This window comes from Panicum virgatum, chromosome 9K, assembly GCF_016808335.1.
Source record: "Panicum virgatum strain AP13 chromosome 9K, P.virgatum_v5, whole genome shotgun sequence".
In the NCBI taxonomy this organism is placed as follows: Eukaryota; Viridiplantae; Streptophyta; class Magnoliopsida; order Poales; family Poaceae; genus Panicum; species Panicum virgatum.
Window position 1 is genome coordinate 55747231 of NC_053144.1, and position 19110 is coordinate 55766340.

Here is a 19110-nt window from a genome sequence, read left to right on the forward strand (position 1 = left end):
GCTCGGTGGTGGTGGTGCTTGTGGTGCCGGCGATGGCTTTCTTCTTCGCTGGGGCCATCGAGGGTTGTCTTACGTGCTGGAACGGTGGGCGCCGCTGTTGGGATCTTTGCTTTGTAGATGCCCAGACATGGAGCATGAACAGCAAAAAGGGAGGCAATGAAAATAAGTGTCGAACTCTCTGATAATGATCAGAAAATTCAACCCTTTACACTGTGGAGAGAGGGGGGCTATTTATACCCCTAGCCCTCGGCCAGAATTACCTAAATTGCCCCATCCCAGTTATACCCCTAGCCCTCGGCCAGGATTACCTAAATTGCCCCCTCCCAGCTCATTTACAGCTCACTCTCAGCCGGTTTCGGGTTAAAATTACAAGGTGAGAGGTTTACAAATCCGACCTTCTCACGTATTCGGAAGGTGCACAACTCCGACCTTCTTACATATTCACGTTTTACTCACATGTCTTCAGTCGACGAAGGTTGTTATAACCTTCGGGTACCTCCGAGAGTTCGGGCCATGAAGATTCCATCAACGAAGGTCTTGATCTTCGAGTTTATGTTTCCGGGTGGCCGTTCGTCACCTTCGGCGCGGTGGAGGCGGTATCCTTCGGACCGAAGGCCTTGGTGCTTGCGCTTGCGCTTCAGGGCAGCCTTCCGTTACCTTCGGCCTTTAGAACGTGATATCCTTCGGCCCGAAGGTCATGGTCTTCGATCTTGCGCTCCTTAGTGTTCATCCGATACCTTCGGGTACGCTTGACTCCATTTCGTTATGGCCCTGCAAACAGGTTAAGGAGCATTTCCGAGGGAGAGGGCTTGACCCGAAGGTCCAATCCCCAACAGCGAGAAGAGAATGAGCACATTATCCCTTCACTTGTATAATATCCCTGTGTACAGTATAAATACAGAGCAGTACGCATACGCTACCGACGGAGCTCGTGCGATCGCTTTCGATGGACGACCAGCTCACGACCGGAGAGCGAAGACCACCGCGGGGACAGGGGTGCGTGCGGGAGACACTTGGTCGACGTACCCTACAGTTTCATAATGCATGGGTGTGGTGTTAGCTCTTAGCTGTTGCTCCTGTTAGTCACGTACGTACGCCGCAGCGATGCATGGCCTGGCCACCCCATGTACAGCTCGTGGTTGTCAGACACACTCACGGTGCCACCGGCTCCACCGTCCCGGTCGTTCAGGCTGCACATGCCTGGGTGAATGGCTGAGTGTGAATCGGCAGTGTGGAACGCCGGCGACTCGCGCGGGCTCGCGACCCAACACCGGCCAGCGTGGAACTCAGGAAGAGCACCGGCTCACACCACGCTGTTCCCTCGACGAAAAAGGGGAGATCAACACGCTACAAAATTGGCGTTCCAGTCGGGGACCAGGCTAGCCGGCGACGCCCAGCAACCTTTGTACTCCGTAGGGCGGCGAGAGCAGGTGAGGTTTGATGCCCAGTGCTCGCCAGGAAAACCAAAATGTGCACATTGTTTGATTGAGATCCAAAGAAAAAAAAGGGGGACGAAATCAGATCGCATCATGCTTTAAGCTCGACGACGAGAGACGAAAACTGTCACGAATATTGTAGCGCCTAACCTAGATGGACACAATCACACGAGCGGATATCTGTACGTGCGCGGCGCGCTGAGATCGTGGAACAGACCCCCCGCTCGGTGCTCACAGATTACAGGCACAACCGTAACCAAGTGGCGTGCGGCGATCGGAACAGCGACGAGGCTGTGGCAAGAATAAGATCACCCCCGATCCTAAACCCACATGCGGGTCAGGTGCCCCCGCGCGTCGATCCGCATCCGCTCCACGGGCGGCGAGGATCCGGATGGGGCGGGGGCGGGCGCAAGCGCAAGGGAGGAGGGACAGACGGGGGCCGGCGCACATGCCGGCACATGCGCACGCGCAGAGCTGAGAGCGCGGCGCGGCACGGCGGTCCTCGCCGGCCTCGCTGCTCACGAACGCATCTCACCTCGGTCACTCACTCTCGGCCCTCCTTGCCCCGGTCACCGGTCGCACCGCACGGGGGAGCACGGCCGCGTTCGCACGCGCGCCCCGGCCCCGGGAGAGCAGAGTGGGGCGGAGCCGCAGGCCGGCCCGGGTGCGCCCCGCCTTGGCCTTGCACCGCGCGCGGCGTGCCTGGGGCTGGCAGGCAAAACCGCGGGTGGGTGCGGCGGGGGGCCGGGCGACACGGCGGGGTCCCGGGATGTGATGGCGGGGCCCGGGCCGCCCGTGGCGCGAAGCGGCCCCCACGACCTGTCCCGCTCACAGCGCGCCTGCTTGTCCTGAGCGCGGCGCGGGGCGCCCGCGGGTGGCCAGCCGGGGCGGTGGGGGCGCGCCGCCACTGCTCGGCCCGGCTGCCGCGGCAGCAGCAGAGGCGCGCGGATGCTACCTGCAACAACGATTAACCAGGGCTAGTGCTACTGCTTTTTTTTTTTTTGGAAATTTGTGTCAAGTACACTCTCAAAAACTGGTTTTGAGTGAAGCACATTGTAAAAGCTGAATTTATCTCCAACACATCATAAAATTGCAATTTTGTCTCCAACACACCATGCTGAGTATAATAATCAATTTTAACTTAGAGATGGTGTAAAAAGACCATTTTGCCCCTGGTCCCACTTGTCATCTTATTCCCCTTCTCTTCTTCTCTCTTCCCCACCGTCTCCTCCCTGCCGCGCCCATCGCCTCGCCGTGGCTCTCTCGGCGGCGCACGCGCCCCGGACCACAGGGGCCATGGCTCTGGAGTCGGCCGCCGCGGCTGCTTGCCTGCCCGCCGCCTGCGCGCGCCGCTCCGCCGCCCGCGCGCGCTCCTCCGAGGCCCGAGCATCGCCCCGTCGCGCGTGCGTGCTCCTCCGCCGCCCCCGCGCGCCGCCCCACCGTTCGCGCGCTCCTCCGCCGCCCCCGCGCGCCAACCCACCGTTCGCGCGCGCTCCTCCGCCGCCCCCGCGCGCACCCGTCGCTGAGCGCGTGCTCCTCCGCAGCCCCCCCGACGCCGCCCACCGTTAGCGCGCGCTCCCTCGCCGCCCCTGCGCGCACGTGCGTGCTCCTCCGCACGTCCCAAGCGCGCCGCCCCAACGTTCGCGCGACTCCTCCGCCGCCCCGCGCGAAACCCGTCGGCGCGCGTGCTCCTCGCCGCCCAAGCGCGCCGCCCCACCGTTAGCGCGCTCTCGCCGCACCCGCGCGCAACCCGTCGCGCGAGCGTGCTCTCCGCCGCCCCCGCGCGACGCCCCACACGTTGAGCGCTCCTCCGCGCCCCCGCGCGCCACCCGTAGCGGCTGCGTGATCCTCCGCGCCGGCGCGCGCCGCTGCTCCACCCAGCCCTGCTCCGCCCCGCCGAGGATCTGAGAGGAGGCGGAGGAGGCTCAGGCACCGGCCCCGCACCGCAGCGCTCTGGAGGCACCGGCCCCGCACCGTCGCCGCCGCGCTCTGGAGGCGGCCGCCGCACACACCCGGGGAGGGGGCCCGCAGGGAGGGGGTGCGGCGAGAGGAGTGGACGCTGCGCTTGCCCACGGCCGCCGCCACCGGCTCCTCCTTGCCGTCCTCACCTGCCGGACGCCGGCGAGGGGCTGTCCTCCCTCACGCACTTCAGCATCCTCGCCGACGCGTGCACCGTCATGGCCGTGGCCACCGTGGTGAAGCAGGACGCCCAGCTCCTAGCCGCGCGCGGCGGGCAGCCGTTCGCCTGGCGGAGCGCCGTCGCGGGGCTCTGGCGTCGCCGGAGCCGAGCCCGGCCGCCGCGAGGCCCGCCTCCGCGCCGCGCAGGCGTGCGCGCGGCTCGATCCGCCGCCGCCGTGCCGCGTGCCCGTCGGCGAGGGAGGAGGAGGGAGGGACGGAAGCGGGAGGAGCAGGAGGGCGCGGCCATGGAGAGAGAGGTGCGGGAGGGAGAAGCGAGGAGGAAGAGGGCAAAGGGCAAAACTGTCTTTTTATCTGACCTCTCAGTTGAAAATGAGTAGTTTATTGGATGTAGTGTGTGATAGACTAAATGACTCTTTCGCGGTGTGTTGGCAACAAATTCGAATTTGGCGGTGTGCTCTACACAAAATCATGCTTTCACAGTGTCCTGTGGACAAATTTCCCTTTTTTTTTTTGAGCATCGTGCTAGTGCTACTGCTAGGAAGTGGTGTTTTGTGGACGAGTACACCATATTTTTTGTGGATTCGTGCGCGCGTTGGCGTTCGCGCCCAGCTTTAACTTTGTCGTGTCGCGCCACCTGTCCGGGCCTGTTCATTGGGTAACGATTGCCGGCTGCGTGCATGTGCAGCGGGGGATTCAGAGGCCTTTGCAGGCTTTAGTATACTACAGTGCGGAGGGGTCTTTGACAGGAAAGGCTTTGTTGGACCGAGCCGCGCTTTTCGAAAGCGCCCTTTGCGCAAAATTTTGCCTGCCGCTGATGCTGATCACGAGCGAGACCATCGGCACTCACTAGCCGTGTGCTTCAGCAGCAGCTCCATTGAAATCAAATCAAATGCACACGCAATGGCTTCAGATCTTCCGGCCCTGTTTAGATCACACCTCATAAACTTCGTAAACACAAAAAAACGTCACATCGAATATTTCGACACATGCATGAAGTACTAAATGAAGTTTATTTACAAGACTTTTTGCATAGATAGGCTGTAAATCGCGAGACGAATCCAATGAGCCTACTTAATCCATAATTTGCAACAATGATGCTAAAGTAACTATCTGCTAATTATTAATTAATTATGGATTAATTAGCATCATTAGATTCGTTTCGCGATTGACAACACATCTGTGCAAAAAAATTTATAAATAAATTTTATTTAGTACTTCAAATTAATAAAATTCCAACGCAAAAATTTTGGCGCGTGGAACTAAACACGGCCTCTTCGTTCCGAGCGGAACGGTTTCAAATTTTGGGAGGGAGGGGCAGGTCAAAAACTGTACCACGCCATGACACAGGGCCGCTGCATGCATGCATGCATGTGTGCAGGCCGGCGTGGTGTGTGTGTGTGGGGGGGGGGGGGGGGGGGGGCTGCGAGGAACCGGTACGTGCCGTGGGGCGCAGCCTGCGGACCAGGCACCAGAGCGCCAGGGCTATGGTGGTGGTGGTGGACGCGTACCGTCGCGTGGTTGATGGGCTTGATAAAAGCTGGGGGCACGCCGCTGCTGCAGGCCACATGGGCATGACTCGGCGGCCTGCCAAGGTGGGGACGCGCCCACCTTTTTTCCCTCCTCACCCGGCCGCGGCCGGGCAGGCGCGTACGCGTCGCCGGACCTTGCTCCCTCTCGTCTCGTTTCCCACACCGCAACCTCCCCGTTTTGGAACAGGGATTAAAAAAAATCCCATGGACTTTTTAGTATTTAGAAATATTAAATAAATAGACTTTTTAGTATTTAGCAGTATTAAATAAAAGTTAATTATAAAACTAACTGCAGAACCCTGAGGCTAAACTGCGAGACGAATCTAATGATATATTTTAATCTATAATTAATGAATGATTACTGTAGCATCACTGTAACAAATTATGAATTAATTAGGTTCATTAGATTCTTCTCGCGAAAAAACACTCAGCTGTCAAAAAACATTTATAAATAAATTTTATTTAATACTATAAAATAATAAGATTCTTTTTGATGTAATAGGGACTTCTGGGAAAAAATTGGAACGGGCGAGCGAGATGTGGCGCGCGTGAAGCCTACGGACACGGGAGATACTGGTCAACTCCAGCGCGCGCATGTCCTACGGCGCGGGTACTAGAGGACACCGGCAACCGCGGCCAAGGGTACTCGTCCCCGTCATCAGCGGGTGCTACTCGTTCGTAACGGCGCACGCAGAGGTGTCGCGGTAATTTTAGCATCAGTCCCCACGGTAATTCCGAATTAACACAAGTTTTGAGGGCTGGAGCAGGCCCAGACCAGTCCAAAGCTGCTCCGTGCTACACTCGCTGCTGCACGAGCACGGCAGAGGGGTTTGGTCGTCACCGGTTGCCCCCCCTCTCGGTTCCAATCTGAAGTTTTGGCCACGTCCGATCTTGCTTTCGTCAGAAGCGCTGCGAAACATTAGGCGAGCTCAAACTTTTCCGTTGCAAAACGAGAGCAAAAACTTTGGCGGGCGGAAATGGCTAAGGAACCGAGCAGAAAACCGGGCTGAATCACGAAGTCGCAGCGCCTTTTTGTTTGTCTTCATTTAGAATTTTGAGCGGGTTTTAAGATTTGGAAATAGCACAATTTGGAGTATACCACAAGTCCCTACTGCGTTGTTGTTTTTTTTTTTTTGAAGAAAGGTCGCTACTGCATGGTTCGCAGGAGCCTCAGGCCTCAGTAGTACTAGTAGCAACTTGCGTAGACATGCATTCAAGGGGAACAGAGATCACGCTGATGTTTTTTTTTTGAATCAAAGGATCACGCTGATGTTGGCATTGTAGACTCCCTCGAGCATTGCGTCCAGTCAGCAGAAGTACAGAACATCTTTAAGCCAAGGTTATCAAAATGGCGCCCCAATTTGTGTCGTTCTGATCACAACTCACAATACTGGAGCGATAATAAGAATTAACAATAACATATCATCAATCTTGGATCGATGGCTTTAACCAAGATCCTGACAGCAATATCAGTATCTCAAGGATACTCGAGAACCAGCCCCAACAAACAAATCAGTACCCTGTCTATCAGTGGAGATGCAGAGAAAGGAGGGGGCAAAGCACTTCTAAATTTTCTTTCTCACTTTACTTTCATTCTTTCTGTAGAGGTGTCAACTACACTGGGATGTGGGATCCACTCAACCAGATGGGAACAAAAGCAAAATAATCACATATTTTGTAGCGACTTGCCTGTGCTGATCAGGGGTTGATACTTGGAGACATAAACACAGGGAGCGACTGAAGATTATAGACATATGAGATCTCACACAGCTGCTGTAATATACTCCATCGGAATGGCTTGGGATCTTGCAGTTAAAATACCTCACAGATCACTGCCATGGCCATGTGCTCCTTCTCCAGTCCCTGGGCCGCCCCTGTATACAATATCTGCAGCTTGCAGCAGGCTGTAGCTGTACTGGTGTTACATGAGACCTGTGGCTGTTGGCTGGTACCAGCATTGTGGATTAACCTCACGATTTAGTAAACCTAGTAGAGGTGGCTGTAGTTGCAGAGTACATCAAGGATCTTGGAACAGTAAAATCATTTGTGCTGATGGAATCAGCGACTGGTAAAACTAAGGACAACTAGTAGTATATATGTCTTCTAATAACTAGGGGTAACACTGGATTACTTGTATATATATATATTATATATATCTAGCAATACTTCATATGCCGCCGCTTTCTTAATCAAGGCTAATGGCATCTTCTCTTGTGGTTTAGTAGAGCTATCCACTAAAAAGAGTGGACTAAGAACAAAAGAAAGGGAACAAACACTATGCTGACACTTCACTCCTTTTTTCCCTATATTCCACCATCGCTTTTCTTGGCTTGTTGTATTCCTGTCACAAACACAAACAGCAAAAGGAGAAAGAAAACAAAAAAAGATTAGAGAGAAAGGGCAGCATAATTAGTAAAGCCAAAAGGTCGTTATTTGAGAAGCGTAGTCGGAATAAAGAGAGGCGTTAGTGCTTACTATGATTAGGCTCCAATGGTGAACTTTACAACCCCATAGCTCCGTGATCGGAGGAGAGCCTGCTCATTACATTCAGCAAATCATTTCAGTCGTGGATGACAGAATGTTCATGGAAATAATCAGGAGGCAACAGAAAGTAGAGGCGTAACACACCTGTGCATGGGGAAGAAGTAGGGCCTCGGCGAAGGAATGTCCAACGTGGGGGGACGGAGATGGTTACCACCGCCGTCGGTGTTGCTGCTAGAGTCCGCACCCATACGGGATGCGGCGTTCTCAGTCTCGGCAGATGGGAAGCTCTCATGCGCAAATGAAGCAGACTTGGTCGGGGAAGCGAATGGGCTGTCTGGCAAATTGTGTTCTCCACTGCAGATTTCATGGAACAAACAAGGGTCAGGCTTTTTGGCACACTAAAATTTTGTTGAGCTTTTCCGAGTTGAATGTCTATTGGATCATGATTCATGAAAGCAAAGTGTTGGAATAATAATAATAATAATAATAATAATAATAATAATAATAATAATAATAATAAGCAAGCAGAATGATGATGATGTGCTGTTTAGTGTAGCTAAATCCACCTTTGGTCGCTATCGGCAGCGTTCGGGCTCGCCTCGCCAGCAGGTTCCTCCTTATCAGCACCGTTGACCTTCCCCTCTAGAGCAAAGCCACCGCTGAACTTGAGCTGCTCCCCTGTCAACACCCAAGGAATCACAATGATCAGTAACATTTGAAACAATTTGGTTAAGTGACCAATGTGTTCTCACGGCTATGCATACCGCACTCCGGTGGCGACTCGACTGCGGTGGTGCTCACGGGTTGGCCAGAAGAAAAGGAATTTGCAATTGGTGTGGGCAGTGGCGACGATGTCGCAGACGCAGCTGTGCGTGCCTTGAGATCAAGCAGCTGAAGGCCCATGAGGCGGCGGTTCTGGAGCTCTATGGCCTGCTGAAGCTCAGCGGCCTGCTGCTGCTCCTCAAGCTTGCGCCGCAACAGCAGCTCATTGGCGCTGTTCGAGTGCTGCAGCATCCTCGCACCTGGCAAAACGGACAAGGCATGATATGGGAGAAAACCACTCCGATGATCAAGCAAATATCATAGTAAAGCGATTTTGACCAAGCTAAAGTCCGAATCTTTTTACCGAGTTGGTGGAGATCAAAGGGGTCTCTACCGTCTAGCCCGGTGGGCGTCGTGCACCCGGAGAAGTCCCCTTGCTGCTGCTTCCTGTGAAGCGACGAACAGCAAAATCAGTCAGCCCGATCAAATGCATGCACGCACGGCCGCCATTGTTGCGTTCGGAAGCGAAGGGTTAATTTGCGATGCGTGCCTGTACTTGTCCGGGACCTTGCCCTTCTCCTTGTAGGGCTTGACGAGCACGCGCGCGTCGCAAATGAAGTGCGGGTTGCCCTTGGCCAGGATGAGCTTCACCGTCTCCGGGTACACGAAGGTGACGAACCCGAACATGCGTTTCTGCTGGTAGGGGATGCGCACGTCGTGGACCGGGCCATAGATGCTGCGCCGCATTGTTGGCAAGGAGCGCAAGGGTCAGCGAGATCGCGTTCCATCCAAGAAAGCAGCAGCCATGGTGGAGCATCGCATTAGCATGTGTGCGTCGCATGCATACCATACCTGAAGTAGTTCGAGACGTCCTCCTCGCGGAACGTGCTGTCGGCCGGGAAGGTGAGGTAAATCTGGCGCGAGCCGGGGCTCATCATGCTCGCGAAGTCGGCACGGTCCAGGCGCGGGCGGCCCATGAACTTGTGCGCGTCGTCGCCGCAGCCCAGCATCAGCGCCGCGGCCGCGGCGGCTCTGCACGCGCACAGGCGAAAAAAGGCTGGAGCTTTGCATTGGTGCGAATGATTCGAGGTTGGGGGTCAGAAGTTGTAAATGCGGCGGCTCTACCTGTCGTGCTGTTGTTGCTGCTGCTGCTGCTGCAGCAGGAAGCTGAGGCACTTGCTGGCGGCGGAGGGCGAGCCTGGGAGGGAGCCGGTGGGGGAGTAGGGGAAGGCGGCGGGGCCGAGGCGCTGGCTCTTGGAGCGGAGGAAGTCCTGGCACTGCTGCTGCTGCTGCTGATCGGCGGTGGCTTCCATCTTGGTGGCGGCGAGCGCGGCCGCGTCGTCGGGGAGGCCGCTGTGGACGAACCTGCAGCTGCTGCCGTTCTTGCAGAAGCCGCGAGCGTAGTAGAGGCAGGGCTTCCACCCGAATCCGTCACCGCCGCCGCCCCCGCCGAGGCAGAGCTCGTTCACCGACGCGCTCCGGCGGTGCACGGGGCCGCAGTTGGACCACCCGAGGCCGAACGGGAGCATCCCGCCGCCATCGCCCGGGCCGGGGCTCCAGCACTCGCCGGCGTCGAGCCCCGGGAGCTGGTGCGCGGGGCTCACGCCGCCCTCGTTGAGGAACGCGAGCTGCTCCTGCAGCTGCAAATCGTCCAGGAGCGCGTCCCCGCCCTGGTGAGGAAAGAAGGGCGCCGCCCCACCGTTCACGGGACTAGGCAGCTCATCCCCAGCCCCCGCCGCCTCCTCCGCGGCGCCATTATTACTCGTGCTGTTGCTCCTCGAGAAGGCCGGCGCCTGCGCCCACGACGACGGCGAGGATACCGATAGCGGAGACGGCGCGCCGGCGCGGCCGGAGTTCTGGCGCGGGAGCTGCAGGAACGGCACGTGGCCCGCGGCGGCGACGGAGGTGGGCGAGGCCGGGAGGAGCAGGCCGAGGTCCTTGCGCGCCTTGGCCATGACGGCGTGGAGCAGCGACTCCGGGCCGAAGGCGAGGCGGATCATCTCCTTCTCGCCGTGGTCCTGGATGAGGAGGAGGCCCATGATCTTGGCGGCGTGGTCCGGGTCCAGCGCCTGGATCCGGGAGAACACCACCTTGGTCGCCTCGTAGGCGTCCATGGCCGCGCCGGCCAGGGGGAGGGGTGAGACGAGACGAAACCCTCGTCGCTCCCCTGCACACCGCACCGCAGGAGCTCACGGGCTTCTCGCTTCTGCCTCACGCCTTTCTTTACCTGGCTGGCTGGCTGGCCTGCCCGGTCTCTTACCGCCTTCACGGCCTTTTGTACACACGCGGTGGCCGCACTGCGCGGCAGCGCGATCGGATCGATGGATGTCAGTGTAGGGTAGCGCTGAGCTGATCTGATGGGTAATGGCTAGTGCTCCTCTCCTCTGGCTGCTCGCGAGCCTCCGCTTCCCCAAGCTGCCGCTGCGCCACCGCGCCGCTCCAATTCCCCAAGGTTTGGTGCTTAGCCGCGGCCTATCAGAGAGCAAACTCCATTACTACTGCACACCTCCCTCTCTCTCTCCCTCTCTATTGTAAATCCTATATCATCATCGCCTTGGGGAGTTGGGGACTTGGGGGTTGGTTTCTTGGGCTCGGGACTCTGCTTGGGGAAGCGAGTGTGCGGGGTGGGGTATGCAGACTGCCAGGGAGAAGCAGGTGTGTGCGCTGCAAGCTTTTGAGGGCTCAATGGCCGTGTGCGCATACCAGTTTGGTTTCTTATTGTCACTGTTGCTCTGGAGGACCCAGAAAAAAACAATTGGTGTTCAATTCAAAGCTGCGTGGCCTGTGCATGGATCTTGATCTCCCCAATTCGCCATTTTCAAAACCTGATTATGGGCATGGATTCCGTCCTCAATGGAGCCTTGTCCGGACCTTCGGTTCTTGCCTTCTCCCTCCTCCAGCATCCTGCCGTTGCAGCAGAAACCCCGCTGGCTGGTAGTATCTCTATTTCTATTTGCATTAGTTTTGGCAGGAAACATCTTTTGAGGTGCTCGTTTGGCAGAAAAATGGCCTAGGGGTTTCGGAACCGGCAAATTGGCAGAAAGGCAGGGCCAAGCTTGGCCTAGCCTTGCCGATGCGGAGAGTGATGGATCCACTCGCATTTCGGAAGAGAAGATATCTCGACGGCGATGGGATAAACTAGAGCGGTATCTCAACGCAGCACGGCGCCGCTTTCCTTATCATACTGAAATCAACGATGGTGCCTGCAAACCAATTGTAAGCTGATGGGCATGTTGGGGGCAGCATGAGCAGCAGCGAGATGGTTATGCCTCGGATGAACTTGTTTCCGAAACCGAAACCCATGGCTTCAACTGTTCAACGTGCAATAACTAGGTTGGTACAGATTCAAGATAAAACTCCTCTTAGCTGGATTGAGTATTTATCTTATTGATAAAACTCTCCCAATCCCTTCCCTCCTTCCCCTCCTCTCTCCTTGTTGCAGCACCGGGGGTTTGGCCGGCGGCCAGATCCACGCCGGAGTTGGCCGGATCCGCACGGATGGCGGCCGGATCTGTGCTCTCCTGGCGTTTTTCTAGCCGTTCCCGCTCGTTGCCTTCCTCTGCTGCTAGAGGGGGTCGCAGGTGCCCTTGACGTGGCTCCGGTGGTGGGCGGCCGGCTGTGGCCCTGGACGACGGCGGCAGTGTGCAGGCCTTGGGCGACTGCCGCTCGAGGCCTACACACGGCGGCTGCTCGGCGTAGGCCCAGATGGCGGCACACGTCGACGGTGGTGGCGGCGCCCGGGTGCTCCGTGCCTCACGGTGTGGCGGCGCCTGGCCGCTTCTTCCGATTGTCTGTGCTGCCCGTGCTGAGATGTGCCGGCAACGTCGTGGTGACGTGGCCGGCGGTGGCTTGCTCGGTTGTTCGTCAAAGACATCATGGTGATGTGGTTGATGGCTACCGAACGGAGGCGTTTCTTGGGCGCCGTGGTGGCGTAGCTGGCGGCGCCGGCCGTCTCATTCATCTCAGCTCGGCTTCTGGTGGGATCAGCGGAGGTCAAGGTGAAAACCTGGACGACGACGTCTGCGGACGTCGTTCCCTCCTTGGAGGCGTCTTCTTTCATACCTCACCATCCTTCCGTGCGGTGGTTAATGCGGGTGAAAACCTAACCCTTCTTGGGCTGGCGTCGATGTGCCCTTGTGGCTCGTCCTGAAGACGACGCTAGGCATTTCCAACATGGTAGTTCACCTTCTTTCGGCTGGCTGCAGCAAGGGTGTTTTTTCTTTTTCTTTCCTTTTCAACTTTGAAAAAACAAAAAGAGTTGGTGAGTGTGTGGTGGCTCACGTCGATGACCCAATCCGACTGAGCGGAGGGTTTTTGTTGAGGCTCGTGTCGATGTCCCAATCCGACAGGGTAGAGTAAGTTGAGGCTCGGGTCGATGTCCCAATCCGACTGTCATGGTGTGCAAACTCACAGCCGGGTGGCGTAGTGCACCCTCCTAAACCCAGAGGGTGAGTACTCGGGGGTTAGCTAGGATTAGCCCAATCTCGGTGGAAGAACACGATGAACACAGAGGGCTTAGAGTGGTTCGGGCCGCCGGAGCGTAATACCCTACGTCCACTGTGTGTTGTATTGCTTGTGCTCTCAAGAGGTTGAGAGCAGGGTTGTTCGGCGTGAAACCGAGCTTGTGTTGTGAGAGTCTTGGAGTCTCTTCGCGTGTCTGAAGTGTGCAGCGAGAGCCTCCCTTTTATATCTCAAGGGAGGCGCGTACATGGCCGTTGAGTCCCCGACAGGTGGGCCTAATGATGTAGTATAAAATGACATAATGTACAGACATTATGGCATTGCAGGCGACGGAGATCTTATTCCTAGATTTCCTTGCTCTGCCTGTGGGAATCCTCCATCCGGCATAGCCATGCCCTGTCTTGTCGAAACGGCACCAGGGTGTAGCTTGCGGCGTTGCCTGCAGCGTAGCTGAACGAGCCGTGTAGCTTGCGGCGTAGGCGGTATGATGAAAAGGTGCCGTGCCGTCGTATCCATTTAATGCGGCAGACGGGCTCTGCGCGGATGCGGCGCATGCGGCTGCACCGTGTACCTCGGTAATATGCAGTCTATAGTGAGGCCTGACAAAGGCTGCCCTGCGTGCCGCGGCGGCAGAGCACGCCTCAACCTCCCGCATTGAATGCAGTGGGTGGGCGAGTCTTCCGGCGGAAGACTCGCGCCCGCGCCTGCGCCTGCGGGACAAGTGGCACCCCCGGACCCCGGCCCGGCGGTATGTTGGTTCTACGCGCGTGGGAGGTCCGGACGGACGCAGGGAGGTCTCGGAACCCTATGGAGGGTTCCGAGACCTCGGTTGTTGGCGCGGAGCTTCCCCACCTCTGGGACACGTGGCGTCACCGGACCTGTCCCAGAGCTGGGAGCGGGTCCGGGGCCGTTGGTCCGGTGAGGTAAGAGCCTGACCCGTGGGGCTCGGCTGCTCCGCCCCTTATGGCGTAGTTACGGATGATTACGCGAGTCCTGCCTTGCTGTAGTAGGAGTGGGTATCCCTTCTACAGGGTACCGACAGTGGCCCCTAGGCCCATCTCGGGAGAGGGGACGAACCCGCAGGCGGGGCCACTACTGTGATTTAGCTCTGCATAACTTGAAGCTTCTAACGTTAGACTATGCACACTGTAGGAGTCTTGTCCGGCTTTGACCATCCATTGGGTTTCTCGCTGCCTCATCACATCGCAACGACTTATTGACTCATGGCCCCCACATACAGTGGTACACCTAGTCACGCGAGCAACGCTCGGCATTGTTGCGGCCGAGGTAAATGGGATCTTTACCACCAGCGCAGTTCCCGAAAAGCCTGGTCATGCCAGCGCTTTGTGCGCGCACATCAGCACTGCGGGAGGAGGCCAGCCTTGCGGCCCAGCGATCCGAGTTCGAGTCTCGCAGTTAGGGACTCGAGGTCCGCAAGCTGGAGCTCGACAAGCTCTCCGAGTCCCTGCATCAATGGCGCCAGGAGCTGCAGGAGACCGCCAGCCAGCAGGCTGTTGCCGAGATAGAGCTCGAGAGGGAGAAGAAGTCCCTTGCCAGGCGGGAATCCCTCACCACCAGCTTGGAGTAGGCCCTTGCGCGCCAGCGCGAGTGTTTTAAGACCCTGAAGGAGTCAGCGGCGTGAAAGGAGGCCTTGCTCCAGGAGAAGGCCCGCCAGCTGGAGGTGGCTCAGGCGGCACTGGATGCCCAGGTGCAGGAGACGGTCCAGGATGCAGTCCGAAAGCTACAGGAGGACCAGCGCATGGGGGCCCAGCGAATCATCGACTGGGCGAGCGAAGCAAGCTCAGCTCTGGTGCCACTTGGAATGAGTCCAATCCAAGTGGTGGAGCCGCCAGCTTCAATTGCTGACGCCCTCCCAGTGCTGTACTCTGCTTCAGATAGACTCTGGCGCCTGGAGCCGATCCTTGCTGGCCACCTTGAAGCCGAGGGCCGCGAGCTGTGCCGGATGGTGGCGGAGTACATTTTGACCTGCCTCCGGAGCCACGACCCTGCCATCTCGCTAGCCCCCGTCGTCAATGGTCCAGTGGCGGAGATGGAGGCCTCCGCTCGGGAAAGCGTGCGGGATGTCGTCGACTTCGTAGCTTCTTATTTCAAGCGGGAGCCTGCAGATTCCTAAGCTGGACCATCACAGCACGCGAACTTTTGTTTTTGTGTTATGTAAAAACATTGTACTTGTTAAAATTTTAATAGAAGAAAATTTCAACTTAGCTGTTTGTCAGTTGCTCTGGTTTGCGGTATGCAGCACCCTGGCGCCCTGCCCCCTTGGTAGATAGGTTCAGTTATTAGAACCTATCTGCCATCCGAGCCGAGAAGACGCTCCGGACCCCGTATGAGGTTGAGCAAGTGTCCTTGGGCATAGGTGTAGCATAGATTGCAAGTCAAACGAGCGACTTATTCCCTGTATAGCAGAAAAAACTACAGAGAGGAAAATCAAACTCGCTGGGATGGTAGTAATGATACTGCAACTTAGCTGTTTGACGCATGCAAAATCGATTCTTGGTGTCTGGCTCAAAGCGAACGCTCCGGGGCCCCTGGGAGACAGGCTCAGTTGTTTTGAGTCTGTCTACCACTGAGACTGGACCTCGATCTGCATGAAGCCTTAAAGCAGATGACGGGATCCCCTGGTAGGTAGGCTCAATGGTTTGAGACTAGCTACCACCAGTCAATGCCTAACCTGCATACCACTCAAAGTCAAAGCTTAGTAGCAGGCCCGCGGGACCTATTCTGGACCGGCCCCCAAGCTAGTATGAGGTACGGGGCTCCGGATACGCAGGTCCAGGCAGCACGATGCTCATTACAGAGTGGTGGAGTGTGTAAGCTTAGGGTACGGAACCAGGCTAAGCCGCTACACAGGGCTCCGGACCACTCCAGGAAACAAGCACGACTGTACCAGACCTGGCTCCAAGGTTCCGGATCGCTCCCTAGCAGTGGGTGAGGCCATTCTGTCGTACTCGATCCTTTGAGATATGGAGCTGGAACTGCCATGTAGGACTTATGAAGCCAACCCTTGAGCTAGAACGAGGTCCGGGCCCCTAATTACCCAGCTCCGGGTACAAGAGCACTCGTTACAGGGTGGTGGAGTGTGTAGGCTTTGGGTACAGAATCGGCTAAGCGGCTACACAGGACTCCGGACCACCCCAGGAAAGAAGCACTCCCTCTCCAGAGTAGGTCCCTAGGGGTCCAGACCCCTCTCCCAGCAGCAAGGGGGTCCGGACCTGGACAGCAGTCCGGCAACTCAATACAGATCTTAGCTGTAGCGACAAGAGTGGAAGTCCGCGCGGGTGTTAGAGAGGGAAAAGCTCGAGAATCGAAATGCAAAATAAAATTTTGACACAAAGACAGAACTGGAAGCAAATCTTTCCTTTGCAACTTGATATACATGGCTTGCGCGATGGATGCCAGAGGCCGGGTTTATGAGGGCGGACCTTTACCGCTCTAGGCCGCGCGTTAATGTTAGCCGATGGTGCGATGGATGCCAGAGGCCGGGTTTACGAGGACGGACCCCCACCGCTCTGGACCGCACGCTAATTCTATCTTATAACAAAGGAAAAATTCATTTTCCTGCTCTGTCTATGTGTAAAACATACGCATATGCTCTATGTTCCATGGGTTGGGTAGCGGCACCCCTTCCTCTGTGGCAAGGCGAACGCATCCGGGCCGGCATACTTCTGTAACCTTGAAGAGACCCTCCCAGCTAGGGGAGAGTTTGTGGAGCCCTGCTCGGTTCAGGATCCGCCTTAGGACGAGGTCCCCAGCCCGGAGCTCCCTACTGTGCACAAACCGTTGATGATAGCGCCTGAGCGCCTGGTTGTAGCGTGCATTTCGGATTGCTGCTCGCCACCTTCGTTCGTCAACGAAGTTGTCAGTGCCCTGACCCTGGGGGTTCCGGATCCAAACTAGTAAATGCCGCGTGTTTTCTCGTCCCAGATGTTGATGCAAGAGGCAACACAGTAACACACAGGTTTATCCTGGTTCCGGCCGCGGGGCCGTACGTCCAGCAAAGGGGGTGTGCGAGGGCACTGTATTATCTTGCACCCTGAGTGCTTGTAGTAGGGGGTACAAGCGTGGCGAGAGAGGGAGGGAGGCTCCCAAGTCTCTGCTAGAAAAGGAGTTGTGCGTAGCGAGTAGCGATGTTGGAGCTAGAGGCGAGTGCGTGCGCTCTGTATACGGTGTAATGCCTAGAGAGCCGTCCGCCCCCCTTAAGGGAAGCACGCCTCCTCCTTTTATAGACTCAAGGAGGGACGGGTACATGTACAGGGGATCGCGGAAGTCGTCGTGTTCTCCCCGAGCTGTGGGGATACAATAGTCGAGTACTGTGGGAAGTACGCTATGGGGTATGGCGTCGGGCGTGGTGGTCGTCCTTGTCCTCGCGGACATTGCGCCGACGTCCTGCCAACCCCAGCAGGTGGCGTGGTCCTCGCTGTAGGATGTTCAGTCCTCCAGACGTGGCCTTCCGTGGATCCTGCAGGTCAAGATCCTGCGTTTTCCAGTGGTGGCGGGGCATGCGGCGGTCCCGGACCCCCTGGATAAAGCGCCGGTGTGCGCACTAAGGAGGTCCGAGAGTTGCGTGGAGGTCCCGGACCCCTCGAGGGGGCAGGTCGGGGACTCCGGCTGTGTGTGCTGTGCGTCCCTCTTGACGGGGCACGTGGCGTCGCCGGACCCCTTCCCAAGCAGGAGGCGGGTCCGGCATCATACGTGTGATGAGGTGGAGTCCGGACGGCCGGAGTTGGCAGAATAGTACGAGAGCAGTGCCGAGCACGCTACGCCCCGCGTCGTAGGTCCCACAGTGCTGCCACTGCGTCCGGGATGGCGGAGCAGTGACCGGAGTTGGCGGATGGGACGCCGGTCACAGCCACTGTGGGGAATGGCGGCCTGACGCTGTCTGTCCTGAGCACTGTGGAGGAGTGGTTGGCATTCAATGCCTTCGTATGACAGACGGTTGAGCGGCAGGGCCGTTTGCCTCTTACGCCGAGGGGTGGCCTCGAGCGAGGCGGAGATGAGTTACCTGCTCGAGGGAGGTTCGCTGCCCTCGAGCAAGGCGGAGAGGATTTGCCCGCTCGAGGGTAGATTCGCTATCCTCGAGCGAGGCAGAGATGCGGGGCGCAGTCGAGGGTCCCGATGGGAGCCTTCGAGCGAGGCGGAGATCGTCCTGCGGGCCCGAGAGGGGTGCGAATGGGCCACATGCTGGGCTTCTTTAAGTCCTTTCCTTTCTTCCAGGTTGGAAGGAGGTCGTGGGCCTTCGTGGGCCCCGTTGCCTTAACACGTGTTCGCATTTTTTAGAGTGACCTTAGTACCCCGATTAGGGTGTCCCTAATCGTGGTATCCGACAGTAGCCCCCGAGGCTTTGGTCGAGTCAATGGATTCGGCCAAAGGGTAATTCGGCAATTTCCCCCTTGACGTGACCGGTCAATGCCGTGCACCCGCCAGGCGCACCTGAGCGCCAGCCTAGCGGATGTGACAACTCGTCGGTCGGGGTAGTGCGCCTGCGGGCAGAGTACTTTGAGGCGCGCGCCTTTTTTGTTTTGTTTCTTCCGGGAACAAGACGCGTCAGCATGCTGAGCGGGCCAGGGCGATGATGGCGGCTGCTGCTCAGCAGCTGGTGCTTTCGTCGCGCTGTCCCGCGCTCAGGGTCTCGGTCCCGCTTTCCCTGGTTGCCTTGCGGCGCGCCGTTCGAGGGCGGTTGGCCTGGGCCGATGCTGTGCCGCTTAGCGTCCAGGGACTCGGCTTTATTTCGTCGCATCGCGTCTCGGCACGGTGACCGAGGATATCTTTCGCTCGTGGAGGGCCGCACCATCATGGGCGGTCCAAGCCCTTCCTTCAACAGGCTTGAAGCTTGGCGCCTGACGCAGTTATAAATAGGGGTCGTCGGGTTCCCTTTCCTCTCCAACTTCCCTGGTCCTTCTTCCAGCATTGCCTAAGTCTTGTAATGTTTCCCTTTGCCTTTCGTGACCGGCCCCCGGATGGAGTGGCGTGGCTTTTTTAGGTTTTGGTGCTAGAAGAATGCTTGCGAGCGGCGGGGGAAAGCCGGAGAGGGCGTGCACACCATCCCTCAGCTTCAGTGGGATCAGCAGAAGAGCATTGGGCCCGAGGGGTCCTGCTCCTACAATGTCCCCTAGCCTGAAGGGGGATGGAGACGCCTGACCATGGCGTTAATGCCAGGTTTGGTGGCTGTTCTTCGCATCGTCCCTCCCGGCAACAAGGTTGCTCTTGGGGAGACGGTGCGGAGGGTGTTGTCCGCAAGCTCGACCCCCCGCATAGTCTTCGGTGGAGGAGATGCTAGA

General features: G+C 57.4%; 2 protein-coding genes across 2 annotated transcripts; both read right to left on the reverse strand.

Annotated features, from left to right (window-relative positions):
- Positions 1-2005: 2005 nt before the first annotated feature.
- On the reverse strand, positions 2006-3615 carry LOC120648150 (translation initiation factor IF-2-like). The gene is made up of 2 exons (XM_039924898.1): positions 3549-3615; positions 2006-2391 (listed from the first exon to the last, which is right to left on the reverse strand). Exons 1-2 carry the CDS (start codon positions 3613-3615, stop codon positions 2006-2008), a joined length of 453 nt encoding a protein of 150 aa, XP_039780832.1.
- Positions 3616-6524: 2909 nt separating this feature from the next.
- Positions 6525-10998, reverse strand: LOC120652482 (zinc finger CCCH domain-containing protein 22-like). The gene is made up of 9 exons (XM_039930326.1): positions 9476-10998; positions 9203-9382; positions 8901-9086; positions 8715-8797; positions 8353-8610; positions 8155-8266; positions 7733-7942; positions 7580-7638; positions 6525-7445 (listed from the first exon to the last, which is right to left on the reverse strand). The coding sequence occupies exons 1-8, from the start codon at positions 10462-10464 to the stop codon at positions 7605-7607; spliced, it is 2052 nt and encodes a 683-aa protein (XP_039786260.1). The 5' UTR covers positions 10465-10998; the 3' UTR covers positions 6525-7445; positions 7580-7604.
- Positions 10999-19110: the final 8112 nt, after the last annotated feature.